This window comes from Pleurodeles waltl, chromosome 12 (assembly GCF_031143425.1).
Source record: "Pleurodeles waltl isolate 20211129_DDA chromosome 12, aPleWal1.hap1.20221129, whole genome shotgun sequence".
NCBI lineage: Eukaryota > Metazoa > Chordata > Amphibia > Caudata > Salamandridae > Pleurodeles > Pleurodeles waltl.
In genome coordinates this window covers 638,072,969-638,095,336 of record NC_090451.1, presented here as the reverse complement: position 1 = coordinate 638,095,336, position 22,368 = coordinate 638,072,969, and the positions used below count along the sequence as shown (strand labels likewise).

The following is a 22,368-nucleotide window of genomic DNA, read 5'->3' as shown; positions in this document are numbered from 1 at the left end:
TGGGCAGCAGGGAAGAGGGTAACTGATTCAATTCGGACAGCTCACCTTTCCTTCTTGTAGGAAGCTGGCTCTGTATATACTATAGCGAATTGAGATAGAGTGCGCACAGAGTCCAGGAGTTCCCCAGAGGTTTAACAGAAGCTAAATTAGTTAACACTAATGCTCACTTTTGTGGCAGTGTGGTAGAGCAGTTAGTCATTGAGTGCGTGCTTCATTTGTTCCCGGTGTGTGTACAACAAATGTTTTGCACTACCCTTTGATAAGCCTAACTCCAGACAATTGTTTTTATATATATATAGCAAAAATATATTTTGTTACTTTATTACTAGAACCACAAGATTCAGACTGCAGGTAAGTACATTTGCAACTAAGTAGCAAAAGCATGTGTATCAATACCACTGTTTCAATTTGGCAAGGTAAACTGATTTCAATTAAACAAAAAAAAGCAAATATCTGTTTTAAAAGCTGACAATGCAATTTTCAAAGACAGTTCTGGAGGGAAGACAAGTCAGTACAGTTTTAGAGGTATGTACCAGACTTACAGTTCAATTTTCCAGGGGTTAGGATGTCCATAGGTTGGGGTTCAAGTTAACCGCAAACACCCACCACCAGCAACACGTGGCCGGCTGGGTGCAGAGGTCAAAGTTGCCAGATTTAAAATGGGATCCTATGGAGACTGGGGGCACTCGGAATCAGGCCTGCTTGCAGGTAAGCACCTGTATCTTCGGAGGTTTGTGAGAGCACCGTGAGGGGGAAGAGGGGGTGAAGAAGCACCATAGGTCAGCACCAATCACACATCCTCAGCGGCACACTGGTGGCTGGGTGCAAACTTAGCATTGGGCTCCCAATGCTCCCCGGGGGTCACAAGTAGGCTGCAGGGTGGGTTCAGGGGGGTCGGTTCAGAAAAAACACAGGCTGGACAAAGAGAAGGGCCACCTGCTACACGTTGCTGCCTGGTATGTTGGGCTCCCCAAGGCCAGGGGGCTGCGGTTGCAGGGTACCTTTTGGCATCGGGTATCTTCACCCGGATCCTTCACAGGCAGGTGGCATCCTATGGATTTAGTCTGCAGGCGTTGTTGCGTTGGACAGGAGGGGTCAACCCAGGTGGACACTAGGTCAGAATCGCCTGGGGACCAGCTCTAGTCAGTTTGGCCACCTGGACACAGGCTGTGGGCGTCAGTTGCCGAGTGGGCAGGACTCCCGGATTCAGGGCGGTTCTAGAGTCCTTTGCTGGAGTTTCTTTCTAGACAGGGCCGCTGTCCACGGGAAGTCTTGGTCCTCTGGGGTGCAGGCAGCCCTCTCAAGGCTTTTAAGAGGTCGTTGGTCCTGCAGGATGCGTCCCCTTTTTGTAGAAGGGGCTTCAGAAGTCAAAGACAGGCCGGTAGGGCTGGGGCCAAAGCAGTTGGTGTCTTCAATCTTCTCTGCTGGAAGTCAGCTTAGCAGTCCTTCTTTCTTTGTGTCATCTTCTGGAGGTCACCAGGAATCTCACAAGGTAGGTCCAGGGGAGCACTTGAATCCTGGAATTAGGGGCGTTACAGGGGTCAGTAGCCAATGGCTACTATCCCTGAGGGGGTCTACGCTCTTCCGGTGTCCACTCCCTTTGGGGAAGGGTACACAGACCTAACCCTATTTGGTCCCTGTTCTCCAAACCAAGATGGAGGATTCTGCAAGAAGGGAGTCACTTCAGCTCTGGACACCTTAGGGGTGGTCCTAGATGAAGTGGTCACTCCTCCTTGTTTTTCCTAATTTTCCCGCCGGACTTGCTGCCAAAAGTGGGGCTTTATCAGGGGGTTAGACATCTCCACTATCTGGAGTGCTCTGAGGCTCTGTAACAAGAGGCCTGAGCCTTTGAGGATCACCGCCAGGTGTTAACGTTCCTGCAGGGACGAGGTGTGAAGCACCTCCACCCAGAGCAGGCTTTGTTTCTGGCCACGTAGAGCACGAAGGCTATCACCCCATGTGGTCAGAAACTTGTCTGGAAGTGGCAGGCTGGCACAGACTGGTCAGTCCTGCACTAGAGGTTTGGCTAAAATACAGGCTGCAACTCTAAGATGCCCTCTGGGTGCATTTTTCAGTAAATCCACCACTGGCATCAGTGTCTGTTTATTGTGGTGGGAAGTTAGATCTAAAATGTCCCCAGACTTCAGCGAAGCCATTATGGAGCTGTGGAGTTTGTAATGACAAACTCCTAGCCCATATACTCAGTATGGCCAGGCTGCACTTACAATGTCTAAGAATGGACTTAGAAACTGTAGGAGCATATTGCTCATTCAACTATGCCCTCACTTGTGGTATAGTGCACCCTGCCTTAGGGCTGTAAGGCCTGCTATAGGGGTGACTTACCTATGCCACAGGCTGTGGTTTGTGGGCAGGGCACCATGAGAGGGGTGCCATGTCGACTTTGCCTTTTTCTCCCCACCAGCACACACAAGCTGGGAGGCAGTGTGCACGTGCTGGGTGAGGGGTTCCCCCAGGGTGGCATAATACATGCTGCAGCCCTTGGGGACCTTCCCTGGCCACAGGGCGCTATGCGGATGGCAAAGGAGGGGTTCACTTTGTGGTGCAGATGAGTGTGTTCATCAGGGAGACCGATCTATCCTGAGGGTCTGTTCAAGAGCCATACAGTCACTCTGGAGAAAAGGCATTCGAAGGCTACTGTTCAGGCTTGAGCTCCTTTAACTTCAGATTGGCCGGCCTCCTCTTGGGTAGCAGGACCCTTGCAGAACCTCAACCACAGACCTAAGAAGATGGAAAGAGGGCAGCTCTGAATTCTAGATAGCACCACCGGCACTTATCACTCTTGCTCTGAGGCAGAGCTAGATCCTCTACACTTAATTTATGCAAGTTAGGCAGCATCTCACTCCCCGTCAGGCTCATTGTAACTTTCATAAGGTACAGCTTCAGTCGCTCATGGCAGCTGTATCTCTGTCAGCTTAATCGCCTGTGGTGGATCCATTGTGTATTTCAGAGTCACAGGCCAGACGTCCTCAGCGGGTGTATTCTGGTGCTGGAAGAACAGCAGTGCATCCCGCTCCCAGCATGCAGCACGTACTGTTGCTCTGTAGATTTGCTGCTTTTTTCTTTGGGAGGCTGAATGGGGAGGAGGATTTATGGATTCTCCCCACCGAGGGAGAATGAAGGAGTTGATGGGATGGGATCCGCTAATCTTGTGCATCAATGGTAAGAAGGATAATGGCAACCCAATATGCCCAGTAGGGAACCTAGGTCAACACCCACGTAACAATGGTTATCTAAGGACTCTTAAGCCTCAAAATGAAAATGTGTTAGTTAACAACATTAGTAATTCAATGAATGCAAATGAGCTGCTAGACAATAAACACATTTTTAGATATATAATTAGCTATGTCGAAAAAAGTGGTGAATTTAGTGCTCCCAGTGATCAAACAGGGAATAAAGACTGATATTGACAATCCGTGACAAAATGGATGCCAAAGACGTTCTGCCCTAGGTGCTAACTCTATGGTGAATCGTGTTCAGTGGCACTTGGCAGAAGTGGATGTCGTTCTCCCTACTCACAGCCCTAAACACGTCACCACTCCAGGAAGCTCGAGCTGTCCTTCTGTGAGCGTTTGCCAATTTGGGGAGCGGTATTTCGGGAACATAGGTGATGGGGAGCTAGAAATCTCCTCCTGGCGGCTTTAATTTTCCTGCCTTTTGAGGGAAATCAGCTGAAGCACTTCCCTGTATTTCGCTGCTCTTTTGTTGTGATCTTGGTTGACGTCGGATAAGAGACATGTTGTAGCGCCTGATTCTGTTTTGTACTTGGCTTGATACCCTTATTGTCGGGACTACATTTAGCAAACAGTAGGCAGTTTACTTATCGGTGCTCTGTAATTATTGTGGGTTTTTGAGCAACAGAGCCCTGCTCTTAGAGAAAAAAACTTGTTTCTTTTTATTCTCCAGCAAGTTGCTCAGTGCTTCTTAACCCTGGTTTGGCACTGGAGTCCGGGCATCGCGCGGAGTTGGGCTAGCACAGGAATTTGCTGTTCAGGATGTTGGCATCCCATGGATGAGCGACGTGTCCACAATGTGGGATAAACTGAAATAGCTGTAGATTCCAAACTGTGCGGTGTAGCGCTGTAAATACCAATTCAGTCCAGAGCACCTTGTTTAGCAAGGGATGAAGGCTGAGGCACCCCTGCTGATGCTTCTAACCCGAAGGCTGCAACGCATGCTTAAACCAACCCTAGAGGTCCTAAGCTACCAGATATTCTACTCATCCTTGACACTAAGTTAGACATCACATGCATAACTCACTGACAGCAGCCTGTCCAGCTCCACCACCCGGCCTTCCGCAAACAACTTCCAAATCACCCACCCCCCCTCACAACACCACATCAAAACCATCCGTCTAATCTCTGGGCGCCATCTATGCTTATTACTAGCCCACATAAGGAATTCATATTTCATCATCATCATCACTTCAGAACTGCATGATCAGACAGAGCGAGAAACAGCAGGGATACCAACGTTGACACCGGGACCCCTGAAAAATTAAGGGGCCAAGAAGTAGGGAAAGTCTTGGTAAGAGGAAAAAAACAGATGAGGAACGGACTGAAATGTTGCAAATGGAGAAGGGCACTGCCTACAGATCTTGCCCCCTGAAATCAGAAAATTCTAAACACAATACAGAAGTGTGGAGTGTGTTAAGGGGTTGATTGAGGTTTATGGGGTCACCCTAATGAGAAAAAAGTAATAAAATGTAAAATATCTGGCAGAGAAAACCAAAGCCAAGTTTTACATGTCCGCACTTCTGGCTACCACAATGAAGCATATAAAGTCAAACAAAATCAATTCATTACTACCCCACTAAACAACAAGCACTTACAATGCAATCGGTCTCACATTTGCTTGAGGTAGAGCTATTGGCGTTGTAAATTCCTAACTGGACTATTCTTGCCAAATAAATTGGTCAACCCTGCCTCATAATTTGGTCTTTTCCCACCACATAAATCCAGTAGCCCTGCATATAACTAAACCACTTCCATTTACCTTTTTCTATCTGCAGCCAAAAATAGAAATGTTGCAAGGATGGAAGAAAAGCGCAAGTGAGGAAGGTGCATTGTGCTAAACAATAATGTAGTTACTTGGAATTAAGTATCACAAATGCAGAGCTGACAGCCTATATTCCAATCATGCAAGAGCTAAGGAAAAGTAATTTATTTATTTACCTGTCAATTTTATTACAATGTAGTGTAGAACGGCACTAGTCATAAAAAGGAAAAGAACAAGCCTAAAGAGAAAAAAAAGGTTCGCATCTGGGCTTAAAGGGAAAACCGAAACCAGACAGGAGGAGGGGCCATCACAAGTAGCAACAGGAGAAAGCGTGTTGTGATGGCCAACAAAAATGTTCTCTTAGTGAAATCCCCTGGGAGGGAACTAAGCACAAAGGGGAGGGACATTTTGAAAAATGGACCAATAAAAATGAAGCATTTAAGGCAAGCACAACAAAGAACAATTGGCAAGAGTGGGTGTGAGTAAAAGCCCATATTTAAAACAACATGTCTTGCAGATAGGCCTGCTCACTGCCTACGCTCGACCTAAAAAAAGATTTCATATTTACACAGGTACCGCAAGAGTGATCATTCTTGGCTTTTTATATCTATTACCTGGAACAGTCTTCCTGTCCATCTTCAACCCACCAAGAATCACTTGAGTGTTCAAGAGCAGCTAAAGATCTGCCTAGCTGCTAACCCTTGATCATTCTTAATGTAAGGCGACAGTGACAGCCAGCCAACACCGAAAGATCCAGTAGCTGTATAAATGTCCTATATGCATGCATAGAATTAATTTTCAAAATCTCAAGGGCAAGTACTGACAGTAAGCACTTTGCCAGTCCCAATTTGTTTTTATTTAAAAACAGTTTGTTTTGCTGAGTAGCTGTTCTTTTTGCAAGTTTATAAATGGTCAAACAAACAGACTGGGTGCTGGGCTGGTTGTAGGCCTGTGTGGTTGAAACAAAGTAAGAACAGATAGAACAAGGTGCTCCCATGAGGAGAGTTGCAGATTCAGTCAGTTATTTATATTGCCATATACACCACCTGCTCTGGACTCCCGATTCAGACACTTCTGATCCAACATCCGTCATGGCAAGAAAACCAAACCAAGGAGCTTTGGTACAGATCATTGGTTTAATCCCACAGGTGACGACTTACCATTTTTCTGCTTATTTTCAATAAGATGTCACGAGCAAGTGCATTGAAAGCCTGAGGAGAGGAGAGAAAGACTTGGTCACAAGACAACTGAGGATAGTCTACTGAGCACCTGGAAGTAAAACTTCATACGCAAAGCTCTTGGTTGCCCGATGTGGGGCATTAGTGCTACATAACGCAGCATGTTATTCATACGCCAACAGCATGTTCACCAACAGTACAGAGAGGTCAACCAATCCCTCTCCTTCACAACATAATATCAATGCAGCATATTTATGGCACTTCCTTGAGGGAAGCCAGAACAAATGGGAAAAGGGGAACTGGATCCTTCAGGGAAGGCAGAATTAATGTGAAAGGGGGGCTGGATCAGCTAGTCACATACAGGTCCAGAAGACCATAGCTTGGATGACTACATACTGTTCAGAAAACACAGTTACAGAGGATCACACAACAGACCTTAAGAAAACTTTTGTATGGCTCACTGGAATCTGGTTTCTCCACAAAACAAGTCCAGAGGACCCTGCGGGTGGCACAAGTGTTTTCAGGACTATACTTTTTCCCAGAAGAAGTATGGTTGATCAGAGACTGATAATTCCTTGGGAGTAGCTCATCTGGAAACATACTATTGGGCCAGCTGAGCTGTAATGTATATTTTAGAACATCAAGTTTGGGGGAATTTACTCCTCCCCAAGTAAAATAATGTCCAGGAACAACAGCCTCTGAAAAGGACATTCAATCGAACATTTTGGGGGCTTTTTTTATTAACCTCCAGGAAATCACCAGTAGACTTGTTGCATTTTGATGTTTAGTTAAAGAAAACACACTTGATATGCATATAGCAATATATGTGTTCGTGTCAGAGTTAATAAACGTTCTTAGCAGATATTTAGGCCATGCTATTGTAACAAATTATGCTCGAAGGGGTTTTCTTTTATTTGTAAAAACACATTTTGTTTAAAATTTCGTCTAGGTTGATTAACTGGCTGTTTATTTATTTAGTTTAAACTAGGCTGACCTTGAGATATTTCACTCATTTATGATACTTCAAGTGTTTTACTAGTACAAGTACATATGTTCATGACATTCTCAAGACTATGACATCATTACTGACCCGGCACCCAAGACCTCAAGCCATATGTCCAGCATGCATGTAGGTGAGAAGTAGAGACTGTGGTGCACTGTGACACACCTGGACAGAGCGCACTCACCTCTTCTACATTTGTGCTGGATTTGGCGCTGGTCTCAAAGAACCGAATCCCGTGCTCCTTCGCCAACTAGAAAAAAGAATAAAGCTATAAGAGAAGATTTCATCACTTGAGCAATTCGTCCATTTCTCAAATAGGACCATCAAACCAACCTAAATCTTTAAAAGATAAAGTGGGCTGACCCACGTCTTGCACAGATGTCGCAGAACAGTCCGTATCTTCTTCAGTTAATTGAGACCATCCTGTGTGTTACGCAAAGGAGTGAAACTATTCCATATACACCAGCAGCAAACAACTCCCACAGACACAGCACCCTCATCAATATTTTCTGCAACCACTTAGGACCAACACACAACTCTTTGGCATTGGAACCCTAAGTCTTAACTCCAGGTGTCCTACCCAGCCATGTTTCCCACAGCTTCTTCAGACCAACCCCACTGGCCCCCCTGGAAAACCAACTCTAGTCTTCCAGAGGCACTCCAGAAAATGCTCTCCCAAGGTGCGTTCAACATCCTCAAGGCTCTTTGAGCAGGTTAGGCCACCTCCCAGAACCCGAGTGTGGATCCATACACCTACGTATCAAACAGTATCTTGGACACCCCACTAGAGCTACGTACAGATGTGACGCATCCACGTCCCTCACAGACATGCTAATATGTTTCAGAAGTCCCACAAAAAACTTGATTAAGAAAAAAGAAAATCTACTAATTGATCTTTCTGGATGAAGGTGTTAATAAAAAGCACCAGGATTAAAGTGCACGTTTACAGGTTCGTGCCAGCAGTCAGTTGGACATCCCATGATGATGCATATTGGCTGCCCGAGACAAACATCGACTGACACTAAAGTGGATGGCAAGTCAACCATAACATTACTTCCCCATTCGAATGTTCCTATTATTTTAAAAAGCAAATAAATAAAAATTGGGGGAAAAACATAACATTACTAACATTGCCCGAGTGTGTTTCTAAGCAAATCGAATTTATAAGTACGGGGAACGAAAGAAAAGGAAAAAGCATTCTTCACCCCAGTCCCTTGCAGCCCGTGGCTAAAACCTTGTCCCAACACCCGCGTCAGCTCTCCCATTTCTTAACTTCATCACTTTTCTATTTCAGTTCCAGAACACCACAAGTCAGGATTCATTATCTGAGCATCCTCTTTTACTTTCTTGCAAACAGTGCTCACCTGCTTATTCTCCTTGGTACTGGTAAAGTGCAGCAGGAAGGAAGAAGACACACAATAACAAAGGTAACACAAGTGACCAGTTTCTTTGCATGCTCCACAAACTGAATTTATCAAGTGCTTAAATACCTGTTGGTTTTATGGTAGGTGCGAACAGCACTTATTTCATAGACCAAGCACGAGTGAAGGGCAGCATGCTCTCTACAAATTAGAACTGGGGTTCTGCAAGCTGCAAGGAGATCTGCTAAGCTTTAGCTCAATCTACGTTTCTGAATTAACAGCTACAATTAGATTATTTGCATTCTAACATAAAAATACACCTGCATTTTTTCTAACTTCTACCGTGGAATTTCAAACTGCATTTTTAATATTTGCTTAAATTGCTCCTGATTTTTTTTAACACTGCAAAAGGTAATGCTGAATAACACTGGACACAATGAATAACATGAATGAAAAACAATGGACACGATCACAGACTCAAGCATGCTCCCTGATGCACACCTCCATTATGATGCATGAGCACCAAAAAAACTGGAGCACACGCGCTCACCTTCTCTGCACGCTCCTTGGGGACCTTCCTTTTGACCTCTCGATCACACTTGTTCCCCAGCAGTAATCGCTCTACCCCGGCCGAAGCATTCTGCAAAAAAGTACAGCATGAAAGCCTTATAATGCAACCTTTAAAGGCCCCCACCCCCATAAAAGCACACAAAAATGGAAGCAGAAACCCACAACATGAGGAACTACCAGAATGCCCCAACCTTTCCAGGGGGGGTGCCAATAAACAGTAGCTCTTAACACCCACAAAGGCCATAACAAATGCCTAATCCAACAGACAATACCCCACCCTTTTTAGAGATACCAACCAAGGAGGTCTCAAGCCCTAAAGGAGAGACCTCAACCCTTATTGCTTCCAGTGGGTGTAAATTAGCCCATTTTGTCTCTGCAGACACACCATCCTTCATAAATTCCCAACCCACACCAGAACAAAGACATACCTACCTCCACAGAGACCCACCCTCCTGAACCGAAGAGATCCACAGGTCAGAAATATCCTAATTTATATATTTTTTTAAATGGCCCAAGGTTGCTAACCCGCAAAGATCACAATACATATTTGATCAAAACAGTCCCAACTGACAATAAGTCCTGAACCTAACAGAGAGTCTAATTAAATGAATGATCAGCTACATCACAACTCCAACACATCAGATTCAGGGGCTTCCAACCGAAGGAACTTGAACACAGCAGATGCAGCAGTCCAACAAATCTCACAAAAGTTTCAACTCTAGGAGGTCTAAAAGCCCAACAAAAACCCAAACTTGCAAGACATCAAAGAGGTCACAAATCCCACAGAGACACAAATCAGTCTATAGAAACCACACAAACTACAGAAATCCCAACCACCAAAGATCCAGGAGATTAACACCCAGAAAGACCCCAGCCAATTAATTCAGTTCAAATTCCCTAAAAATCTTACCTCATAGCCAATCTAGTAACAGAGGCCTAAATCCACACCAAAACCAGAAGGTCTCAGACGCTACTGATTCCCCAATGCAAAGGAGAACCAGCAGACCCCAAACACTAGCGACCCCACCACACATCAAATGTGGACGAACCAAAACCACTCCCTCTGACCACAGCAATCTAGGACGACGAACCTCACAAAGATCCAACAAACATCAGATCCAGGGAGTATGATGCCATGCAGATCCCAAACTAAAGCTAATTCAGCAGTTCTCAATTCATACATAACATTCTCAACCTAAACGTTCCGACCAGCAGAGAGCCAAAAGGTTAAGCATCCACGAGAATCCAATCTAAGTCAGTTCCAGGAGGACACACAGAAATCCCAACAGACCTTAAATCAAAAAAAGGCTCAACTGAGATCACAAATTTAAAGTTCACCTATAAGAGCTGCAACTCATGCAATTCTCAACTTTTAATACAGCTGGAAGGTAACATCCACCAGTGGCCTAAAAGCCCCTAGAAACTACTGCAATCCAACCGATACAAGACCAGGAAGGCTGAAGTTATCAAATGGATTCCTCTCCCGGCTCCCCATGCTCGTAAATATTAAGAGTACAACTGGCTCCTGCCTCTTTTATGCTCTTCATCCAGCTCTGAATATTTTCGTAGGATTTTTCATCAGTGATGTCGTAGACCAGAATTATTCCCTAGGAAGAAAGGTGAAAACACTGGATGAACAGGGGCAGTGCCATTACTTAGATCCACAGTGTAGCATTCTGATTCGTCTGCTATTGAGTTATATGGAAGGCAAACCTCTCCACACATCACATCAATGCAATGTTTTCAAAAGCAAGCTCAATGATTGAAAGTTAGACAAACGCAATACGATCATCCATTCAGGAGAAAGTTTTTTGCTGCAGTCGATCATGGGGCTAGTCTAATTCTACACCCTATCAATCGCATACTGTGTAAAGCAGGGATGACATCACAGAGAGTAGGTGATGGGGCACACATGCCAGGAGCATCCCCCTTATTCTTCATAGCTCATTTCTTACTATTTCACTCAGTACAGGACCCCATTCCTTTGCTGAGGTTACAGGCACTCCTTATCACGACTCCTCAGATCGATCTTGTAAGGACACTGAGAATACGCCAGAGTCTTCACCAATCGATCCTCTCTCCCACTATTATTATTATTATTTTTTTAACATGAACCCTAAACACACAACCATTTTTTACCATGGCTCCTCTGCATACATGCATTCATTATAATATACAAAAAAGTGATGGGCCGAATGCTTAAAATAATCGCAGCCACTGGTAATTACTCTGGACTGCATGCCAATCCATCATTATTTTGCACACTATGCCACATCAGTTTGGACCCAGGCATATGCAAATTGGTCTTGACCCTTCTTCAATAGGAAAAGTCAAGCCCGAACTACTAAGCCAGATCCCCCCTGAACTGGAACCCAAGTACACCATGACCAGTTTTGCCCTATATAGGGCTCATCATCCATCACTTTTGTGTATACCTTAGTGTAACACAACTGTGTAGCACGTACCCATGCCACACCATGACACCTTAACTACTCAGCACACATCTGTCTATTACTATAGGCTCTCGACTCACACCTGTTCTTTACCACAAACCCTCACAACATACCTCCTTAAGTCCAGAGCCATTTCTCTTGCCGTGGGTGTAGGGCTAAGGAGGCAGACTCCGGACACAAGCAATCGCCTCACAATTATCTAAGTAGTGCACCCATGGTGCCTCAGCACACAGTTTCCTGCTCGTTCCTTACCATGGCTCCTCGGTAGTAGGCTGTTGTGATGGTCTTAAATCGCTCCTGTCCTGCTGTGTCCCTAGAATAAAGAAGCATGAAAAGGCTTATTAAAGCAGCACATTCCGGAAAAGCGCGGACTGCACGTTCTACAAGAGCTCCCTCATTTTTCCATTCAATGCAGGACCTACTGATGAGAATCAAGTGTAGGCCCGAGAAGAGGTTTCTGTATTTACAATTCTATCCCTGGTATCTTTGTAAGGAGATTACTTATATGGGTTCAGAGGGATATTGGTGAACATGGCAATAAAAAGGCCCGCCTCACAGTGAGAAAGCAAGTTTAACTCTGTGCCTATTTATTTCCTCTGGAAAGTTCTCGGAGGAACAGGAAGAGGACTTCTGAAAATACCCAGTCACTGGCTTCTCTTTTGAGAAACCTCTGTCTACTCAGGTTCAATGTCTAACCAATCCTTGCACTCTCAGATTGTCTGGTGGTAGCTCCCCCCCCTCTCGTTTGCAGCTCTCTCGTTTTTTTGGGCTTACGCACTCCATGAGTGCACATTTTAGAGCTCTTTCCCGTGTGTTTCTCTCCCCATCACTCCATGTTCCTCTCTCTCGCCCCTGTGCTTCTCCCTACAATGCTCTCTCGTCCATGTACTTCTCCTCCCCTACAATGCTCTATCATCCATGTTCTTCTCCTCCCCTACAATGCTCTCTCCTCCATGTACTTCTCCCCTACAATGCTCTCTCCTCCATGTACTTCTCCTCCCCTACACTGCTCTCTCGCCCATGTGCTTCTCCTCCCCTACAATGCTCTCATCCATGTTCTTCTCCTCCCCTATAATGCTCTCTCCTCCATGTTCTTCTCCCCTACAATGCTCGCTCGTCCATGTGCTTCTCCTCCCCTACAATGCTCTCGCCCATGTGCTTTTCCTCCCTCCAATGCTCTCGTCCATGTACTTCTCCTCCCCTGCAATGCTCTCTCATCCATGTACTTCTCCTCCCGTACAATGCTCTCTCGTTTATGTGCTTCTCCTCCCCACAATGCTCTCTCATCCATGTACTTCTCCTCCCCTACAATGCTCTCTCGACCATGTACTGCTCCTCCCCTACAATGCTCTCTCGTTCATGTGCTTCTCCTCCCCTACAATGGTCTCTCGTCCATGTGCTTCTCCTCCCCTACAATGCTCTCTCGTCCATGTACTTCTCCTCCCCTACAATGCTCTCTCGACCATGTACTTCTCCTCCCCTACAATGCTCTCTCGACCATGTACTTCTGCTCTCTCGACCATGTACTTCTCCTCCCCTACAATGCTCTCTCGACCATGTACTTCTCCTCCCCTACAATGCTCTCTCGTTTATGTGCTTCTGTCCCCCATCCTTGCTCTGTGTTGCCCTCTCTCAGACATGTACTTCTGGGGTGTTTTATTCATCTTTCCCTCTTGTGCTTCTTTCCAAACCCTCCATGTGCTGTGTTTCCCTTCCTCACTCCACTCACTCCTTTGTTATTCCTAAGTCACTCAAACATCCATGGCCCTTTTCATTTAAAAAAAAAAACGGTGCTGTTGCTCTACAAAGTCTTTATTTATTTATTTTTAATTTACCATTCTAAGTGGCGATTTCCACCTTGGATCGATAAATAAAGAATTATAGGAAAAGGTGCCCGCGTCATTCTGCAGCCACGCACATGCGTTCTGATGCAAGCACGTCGGTGGGATGACATGATTGCCATTGTACTTCTTTTTTTTTTTTTTTAAATAGATGCTGCACACCACTGACATATACAATTGGCAAATTGCAAGTGGATGCCCGAGAGAGAGACAGAGACACACACATCAGTGTTGACCTTCCCACCCCAGATGGAACCATTGGAGGACCCACTCTCGTGTGTGCCCCCGCCCCTCCTTAATCAGGCAATCACATGTTTCCTCTTCATAGGTTCAGTGGAGTCCTCCACTCCCATATCCAAATATTGTAAGCGTTCATCTTCCCATATTACACCACCAGAAGCTGCTCAGCCCTCCACACGTACCAGACCTGAAGCTTAATCTTCTTGCCATCAATTTCAACTGTCCGTATCTTGAAGTCGATGCCTGAAACAGAAAAGAAGTTTAAGGCCTGGAACTGCAAATAGGGTCTGCACAGCACCAAGAAGGCAGGAGCCAAGGTGCAGATTTGGGGAGGAGGAACTTACAGTGGCCCCTGGATATCAACATTGTTCAGTAGCCGGCTGCTCCAACCATTGATCGAAGACCTAATCTGTAGACATGGGCTCATCACACATGGCATTTCTTCAGAATGTGAAAGCGATTTACTCATGCACACAAAACTGAGCAAAATTTGCTGTGAACTCCATACAGAAGCCAGGGGTGGCTGCTGTCGGGACACAGTGGCACGACAGGGGGCACAAAACAAAAAGACAATTACATTTTTTTTTTTTATAAATAAAATAACCTTACCCGATGCCCAGCGCATCACTGCTCTTCTGGCTCCACTCACTGCAGACACAGCACACTCTCCCAGCCTGCCCTGCAGTCAATCCTAGCCCTGCTCTAATGCTGCAAGCAGCACGACCGCAGTGTCGGGACTGGCTTGAGAGTCCTGGCTTTGCACTCCCACGCAGACTGGGAGCCTGTGCCTGTCGTCTCAAACCCTGCAACACATCTTGGGCTGGAGAGAGCAGTGCGCATGTGGGTTTGGCGGTCCTGATACGGCTGGTTAAATCCACATGTGCACTGATGGTAAAGGTACACTACCCACCCCCTTCCTGTCATCCCACATGGCCCCGCCACCTTGAAAAATATAACGATAATAGACATGGTTTATTACCATTTTATTTTTCAGGTTTTGCAGCTGCTGCTGGTGGCGGCGGCGGCGATGGGCAACGCTGCAAGAAGCCCTCTAAAGTTGCCATGTAAATGTGCATGATATAAAGCTACGTTTTTTTTTCTCCAAAATCTATACACACAGTGAAAAATGTCCAGACATCTACAATAAATCACACCCATTTTCACTTCTGAGGTACATCGAATTAAAAAAAAAAAAAAAAAAAATTGATAGCTATCTCCCTGAAAGCCTCTTTACAATTTTTTGTGTATTTTTCAGGTGAAAAACAGAAGCCTTATATTTGATTTTGGGACCTCTGTATTAGCATTTCAGAAAGTCATTTTAGGTCGACTGAAAGGGAACTAGTTGTTCAGTAGGGAGCCAGATGTTGTTCATATTAGGTGCTTCCACCATACAGGTCAGCCATCTTGTTTTTCTTAAAATAAAATCAGCTTATTTTTAGTTTACTTTTCCAAGATGGCGGACGGCCATCTCGGAACTGTAAATAAAAAAATTAAACAATAAAGTATAGGCATGTTTCTAGGCAATAGGGAAAAGCATGTGGACAGTAGGCCAGTGCAGCTTCGGGACCTTGGCACAAACAAAATATTTTAAAAAGCAATTAAAAAAAGAGGTTGGGAGAGATGACAGCATTGGGGTGTTTGGGCACAAAACAGAGTGTAGCAAAGTGTGTAGCTCCCAAGGCTCTCATGGGTCCAAATATTAAGGGAAAAAAAGCAGGACAAATGTAAAGCTTTTACCAATGATAACAAACGATTTTTGAAAGGCAAGCCATGAATGAGTGAAAGTGATGGGCATGAGGAGGGCGTGGTTAAGGGCCCACAATACTTACAATAGGTCCAAGCACTTGTGTGCTCGACCTAAAACAAAGAGTGCAAGTGGTGAGAGGTAGATGCGAGGCAGCAGAGGGAAAGCCAAAAGTGAACACTCCAGTAGTAAAATGCAGCTACCAAGCCCCCGTAAAAATAACAGAAAATTAGTAACCAAAAATAAAACAGCATGCCTCTTGAAAGTGAGAAGATATGCACGGGCGAGACCTAAAAAGTAGTCCCCTTAATTTAGTGGTGAAAGGATACAAGTCAGCCAACAAAATGACATAAAAGACGTAATGCTCTAGGTCTAAGACAAACGTAAGAATTGGGAGGAAAGCCATTTAATAAAGAGCAGAGAACTGAGATAGGGAAAAAAAGCAGTCAATCTTGAGCAAGGGGCTGAACCCTATATAAAAAATTCAACTGTCTGTGGCAATGTGCAAAAGCCCATCCTAAATTAAATGTTGCGCCAAAAACGGTGTGCCACTTAAAAAAAAAGAGCAGTACATTCAATCTGCTACATTGTGAAGCAAAGCTATTAAATACAGGAAGAGACCCAGGGTCTGTAAATATTCTGTAAACATTTGAGGATTTTTCAATATTTATGCTGGCGATTAAGCTGGTGACTGTGGAACCAGGGTACCTGAATTTTACCCAGGCGTGACAAAATTACCAACCCTCGGGGGTCCAGGCTAATTCATTTAAACTTTCCCTGCCTCAGCTCAACACCTTCCAAAATTGAGTGCCTAACCACCCTATTTTTAAGTACCAAACAGAAACTGGTCACTTACACCTCAAATTGTCATTTGTGCATTTTCACTAGCAAATCTGGATTCTTCCATTTTAGGTGCAGGATAGAGTGTCTGTGCAAGGAGTATTTTCAGAAAGGCTATGGTCTCCAAGTCCATCGCAAGACGATTCGTGGAAATTGGAATGTTGCGCTTCCACTGAAAGTCTGCCACAGTCACTAGCAGGCCTTGCTGTGCTCTGGTTTATACACGCCCTAGGACTCCTGCTGCAGGCCCCGTTCCCGCCATGTTGTCAAAATAATATATTAAACGCAGCATTCATGCAATAACAGCTGGGTGCCAAAGGTCTGCAGAGGAGCCGCAGAGTGGGCGACATCTGGCACAAAATTCAATATTGTTTGGCATCACGTGGCTTGAAGTAGCAGAAAACATGTAATAAAACTCAAAGATGTTCCGAAACAAGGGCCCACCACAATATTTCCTGGACGGGCCTCTAAGATGACACTGGATGCTATCTCCCATCAACGAAGAGGCGTGCCACAAGTGGAAAGCCACGAAGAGCCAACTAAGCATTTTAACTTCGCGTGCCATAAAATGCGTGCACCAGGGTGAGCAATACAACGTCATCCACAGAAGTATGAAGAGGCAGTCGGGTTTTGGGGCATGCTATACAAAAAAGCTAACAACTCCTCGTCGGCGCAGGAAGAGTATAACCACCCCACCCACCCCCACTATAGCCCCCACCCCGCCCCTATCGGCTTGCACAATGGACAAGAGCTCGGCTGAGAGGGCCAGGCCCTGCCCTGCACAATAGACAGAGCGCAGCTGGCGCGAGGGGAGAACGGGGCAGGCCTGCCATGCTTCTGCAGCGCGCGCATTTTCCACATACTTTGGAAAGGTCAGCGCTTCCGGGGAGGGAGTGGGGGACATGGCTGTCCCATGTTACTCCCCGAGCCTCTCCCGCGCCCCGAGTAAAACACATAATAAAATCACGGTTTTGTGCATTACTCAGGCAGGCCAAACAGCACAACGACAGACGAATGTCCTGGGCAGGTGACAAAAACGCGTATAAGATTTTACACTGAAAAGTGAGCCTCTTTTCTACGTGTAAACTAGAGGTAGGGACAGTCGCGTTTGAAACCTTCAGCCTGTCTGGCTATTTTTCAGCCAACGTGATGGTATTGCTTAGCGCATACGTTCAATGTCGAAAGAAAAACTACATATCCCAGAATGCACAGTTAGAACCTGAAAGAAAACGTGATGGGCTAAGCAGGTCACGTGACATGACCTCTAGGCAACGGTGGACAGGGTCGGCAGGAAGCTGGACATGAGGCGTCTCCCATGCAGGCGTTCATCCTACATCCCGTAATTGATGCAGCTAACAGTTGCATCCTCCAGACAGCGGAAGGAGACATGCTCTTCCGTGACCTCTTCCGCCACCCTGAAGCTTTCATCATGGGTAGTGGAAGCTGCCCTGGCCCACTGTGCTAAAGCAGGAAGAGACTCTTAAGTCCAGCTTAAACAAGCATCGGCAAAGCTCATGGCGATGGTTATTTTTTATTTAAGCAAAAGCATATGCTACAAAATAAAATAAAAAAATATGATACCATCTAAACTTGGGTGCCAGATGCTCAGAATAAAAAAAAAGTTTTTTTTTTTTTATCTGGCTACCCTACATGAGATTTTATATATATATATATATATATATATATATATATATTTTTTTTTTTTTAAATAAAAAGCCTTTCAATGCCTTTTATTATTTGTAAGGGGGGGGCATAAATCAACACTGAATCAAGCACTCAAATGACAGACAGCTACAATGTTACAGTGTCACTTACACACTTTATTACAGCAAATTTTAAAAGGAGGTTGCAAATAAATTGCCATCTTAACTGGCACCCATAGTACACAACAAATAAATAGCTGATATTTACAGTTAATATAAAAAAATAAAAAAGAAGCACACCTTGAAGCAGCTTTGGCACTGAAGAAAAGGTAACTATTTTAGGAAAACGAGAAAGATTTGCACAGGCTTTGTGCAGTCACTCAAAGTGAAAGGTGCAATAGGTAAAGTGGGCTGACCCATTACCCCATGCAGTATGTTGGAAGTGGGTGGAAAGCAAAATTTGAATGACAATTTAAATGCCCAAAGGATGAAGCCCACTGACCAAAAGCCTTTTTCTGTATCCATTTTATGTCGGATTTCTTTTTGGAAACGCAATGCCTTGGAAAAACAGCTAAAGTTGCGTCAAAGACCTACAAATAACTCAAGCAGGCCCACTGGAATTATAGAGTAATGAAAGACCACATTTTATGTCTGGATTACCTCAAAGTATGTCGCAAAAAAGGCAAGCCATTCATATTCTGAGGCAGTAGTGTGTCATTTTAACACATTATGTACACGTTTCACCGCAATGGGGCCAGATTAACGCTTGAATAAAGCAATCATTAACTGAAAAGTAACCAACTAACCTTTGCTAAGTGGGTGGCACTGCACAGCACTACAAGCCACACTGTTAGTTAATTTTGTTGTATTTGAGACAGAGTTTTTAGTTGATATCTTCAAATTATACAGCATATGGTGGATTATATGGCAAATCCAGTAAATCTATTGTAAAGCAAAAAGTGGTCCTTGCTAAACCACAGCAAGAGTTCCAAGACTGAATCGTCATAAAGAATAAGCTTCTGTCTCATCCATTGAATAGGATCCACGAGAGAGATGCCACGTATTGGAGAAGCTCTATTTTCAACAAGCATTTTGCAATGCAATGGGAATCGCGTTTGCCTGAGTTAGAGCTATAAGCGTTGGAAACTCCTAACCGGACTTTTCTTGCCACAAACTGAAAATGAAAAGTAATACAATTTCACATATGGGAGTCAATTTAAAGCGCCACACCATGAGCGTGAAGGTGACTAATTAGAATAAAAAGACTGGTCCAGTTTTGCCTTTGCATAGTAATAATTGTTTTCTTTTTTTAAACGAGGGCGATTGCGCTGTGTAAAACCTTGAATTTGCAAAGAATTTGCTAGGATAAACAATAGAATTAAACTGGTAGTCATGAAAAGCGCACGATTACTGCCCAGGGAGATTGTGCTGCCTACGAAATAAAGAGAAAAAGTAGTCCAGAAACCATACAAAAAACATGGAGGTTTGTATGTTTTCAGTAGTTGGCCGGTGCGCTTGAAGAGGGCTAAACACCGGAAAGGGCATGACATATGCATGCCTTTCACTAATGAAATCAAGCGCATTTTAAAAGGCAAGCCCACGAACCAAGGAAACTGATGGGCGTGATATGGGTGTGGTTAAAAGCCCACAGAGAGACCACAACAGGGACAGCGCGCTTGCGCACTAGGCCCTAAAAACTGAATTCACAGTCTGTAAAAACCTCTGGAGGCTGGCCTTTTCATTAGCATTAGGGTCAACACCTCACTACATGTCATTAAGGGGACAGTCTCCCCTCCTGAACTAATCACCTACAGTCCACTTCTTCAGATGCGTCAGTATAATCGGTTCAATGGAAATAAGACAGAACTACCACACCCAGAATGCATAGGCTATCACATAAAAGTCCAGACTGTAAATTGTGTACTGGTGAGCTGGAGGGAGGCCCACCAAAGAGAACTCACACAATGAATAAGTAGGGAGCATTAACTATGTTGACCATATGATCACAAGTCACATGCGTGCCACCTTTTTCGGAGAAAAATACTGGCCATTTGCTCCATGTGCTGATATTGTGTTGACATTTCAGCTTTACCTGTGTTTTTCCCTCAAAAATAATTCGGGGATAGTTTAAGCTACTCTAAATTCATTTGAAGTGTCTTCTTATTTTATTTGCTGGTTTTAATTTACATGTTCAAAGAAACAATAAAATCAGTCTTCTGCTGATTTTCCCATTTTTTTAGGAGCCTTTCTGTAAAAACTCCAGGAATGTCGGTGGAAATCCATTTTACTCCACAGTAGTTGTGCTGTGTAAATCTTCCTTAAACTAATCCCATCTCAATAGTTTATTTAACAAGAAACTTTAGTAAGTTGCCAAACGAACCAGGCCCAGATCCCGTCAGCTCGCAAACTCCAGCTCACATGAGCCTAGACGGAAAACCCCATAGTAGAATTCCCGCCCAAACATTGCGTGTTCACTGGTTAAAATAACCAGTGTTCCCTGTACAAACCGCAATAAATTTGTTCTTTGGCCTTTTCACTATAGGTGAACTGTCTAAGACCACAACTCCCAGAATTCATTAGTTTACTGAAGGCCTTCGACTGGGAACATTTCGTCCCGGAGACAATATCACACACGTTGCATAATTCACTGTCTGCTGCAAAATCTGCAGATTTCAATTTAAAAAAGCATTTTGTTTCTAACTGAAACAGATCTAAAGTAACTTAAAAACTCCACGCGTATGTCTGTGCACTGGCAGGCCCTTTGCAAAAGTTAACTGGTTACCTTGTAAATGCCGAATAATTCGGGACTTCACCTGTTACTAATCGGGTGAAATGTTTGCGTTGACAGTATTTATGATTCTTAAAATAAAAATAATAATATTGCCACAAAATGTGATACATTATGCCACATGATTTAACTTTTCTGGCCACTTAATTTTGAGATCTTTGGTTTGTAAATATGTTCTCTGTTGCCTCACACTCCCAGTTGCACTTGCTAAGATTCGCAAACTGTATCAAGAGGCAGAGTCCCGTCTTGCACTGAAGATCATGATTAGTACACAAGAGTACCAAAGTCTAACATTTCCTGGTTTTAAGATCTGAACAAAACCACTACTTCTCTGCCGTTACTCCCTGCTGCCTGCTCTGACCACCTAGTATGCAGGGGCTTTCATTGTCCTTTGTTGAGTGAGCCTACTTTTTTAATCTTGTGTGATTTCCAGTTGTTGGTTAAAGGTATTCCTAGTTCTTTGCCCTGAGCTGCGCCCTCAGAATAGTACTTTCCACCATTCAAAATTAATACTTTCTAACCTACCCTAAAAATACATGGGGAATTTACAACTTTCCCAAAATATTCCAGGACTTGAGCAAGAATGGTAAATAAGCCTCCTGTAATATCTGGGGGAAAGTTGCTCTTCCCCCAAATATCCTAGGACTGGAGTTAGAACAGTAACTTTACAGGGTCTGCCACACAATGTTGCCCTGAGGGCACAGGTCAGGGAAAGGTCAATATGTCAATAGGGAAGTGCACTAGTCTACAGGGTAAGGCTGCCAGATGACACCACATCACCAAGTCATGCAATAAACACATAATTATTCAACAGCCTATACGCGTCTGGAGGGTGGTTTCTTCCTAAAAAGAAGCATTTTCAAGGAACCTTTAGTGAAAACACTGAGTAAATTCCTGGTTGTTTTAGGGTGGAGCTTGTGAGTGGACATGCTTGCGCATGCGTCTCGCATGAGAGACACTGGTATGTTCAGTAAAGGGCTTGGGGCCCGCCTGTCGCTCACTATTTGTTGGTTTGCATGGAACTCTTCTTTACAGCCTTGTAATTCCTCAAGGCATGTCTGGCATCATTTCCGTTCCTCTGTGTGGATCAGGGATCAAGCACTAATTGATTTCATCTTAATTAGTGGCCAATCCTCTGCTTCCGACGTGATTGAGGTACTATTTTGTTTGAACTTCCAGTGCCCTGCAAACAAAGGCTTGTGACTGGCAAAAATGTGCGTAGCAGGGCAAACAAAATTGCAAGGTTTTTTTAGTTTTTTGAAAGCTAACTTTATTTTAAGTTGTCTTTTCTCAGTCTCCACTTTTTTTTTGCTTGTTGGCGCGGTTTTCAAAGGATGACAGCTTGTTTGGAATGTGCGAGACCTATTGCATTACAAATGCAATGTTGTTTGTTAATGCTCACATACAGCTAGGAGTTATGTATATTGCCAGGTTGGCATATGTGTCTTCTGGGGTAGGGGCAATCCAAGGACCTTACCATCTCCTTGCTCATTAAACCGTCTGTCCTAAAGTTGACACACACTTACCTCACATGCACTCGCCAGATTGGGGCACTGAGAAAATAAAATAAAACTCTCACTGAAGCACTAATCAATGAGCACTGTTAAACCTAAGAGACGGCAACACATTTTGAATCTTGACGGAAACCTCAGGAATAAAAAAGCCTGCTGAGGTTAAAAAAAAAAAAAAAA

General features: G+C 44.3%; 1 protein-coding gene across 1 annotated transcript in view; it reads right to left on the bottom strand.

Moving 5' to 3' along the window:
* RAB13 (RAB13, member RAS oncogene family) overlaps window positions 1–22,368 on the bottom strand; it is a 48,256-nt gene that overhangs the window by 6,833 nt on the left and 19,055 nt on the right. Inside the window, exons 2-7 of the mRNA XM_069218152.1 lie at window positions 13,845–13,905; window positions 11,834–11,894; window positions 10,658–10,735; window positions 9,109–9,198; window positions 7,382–7,447; window positions 6,177–6,227 (exon numbers count right to left, since the gene is read on the bottom strand). Coding sequence (XP_069074253.1) covers window positions 6,177–6,227; window positions 7,382–7,447; window positions 9,109–9,198; window positions 10,658–10,735; window positions 11,834–11,894; window positions 13,845–13,905 — 407 coding nt within the window. The remainder of the gene's footprint in view (window positions 1–6,176; window positions 6,228–7,381; window positions 7,448–9,108; window positions 9,199–10,657; window positions 10,736–11,833; window positions 11,895–13,844; window positions 13,906–22,368) is intronic.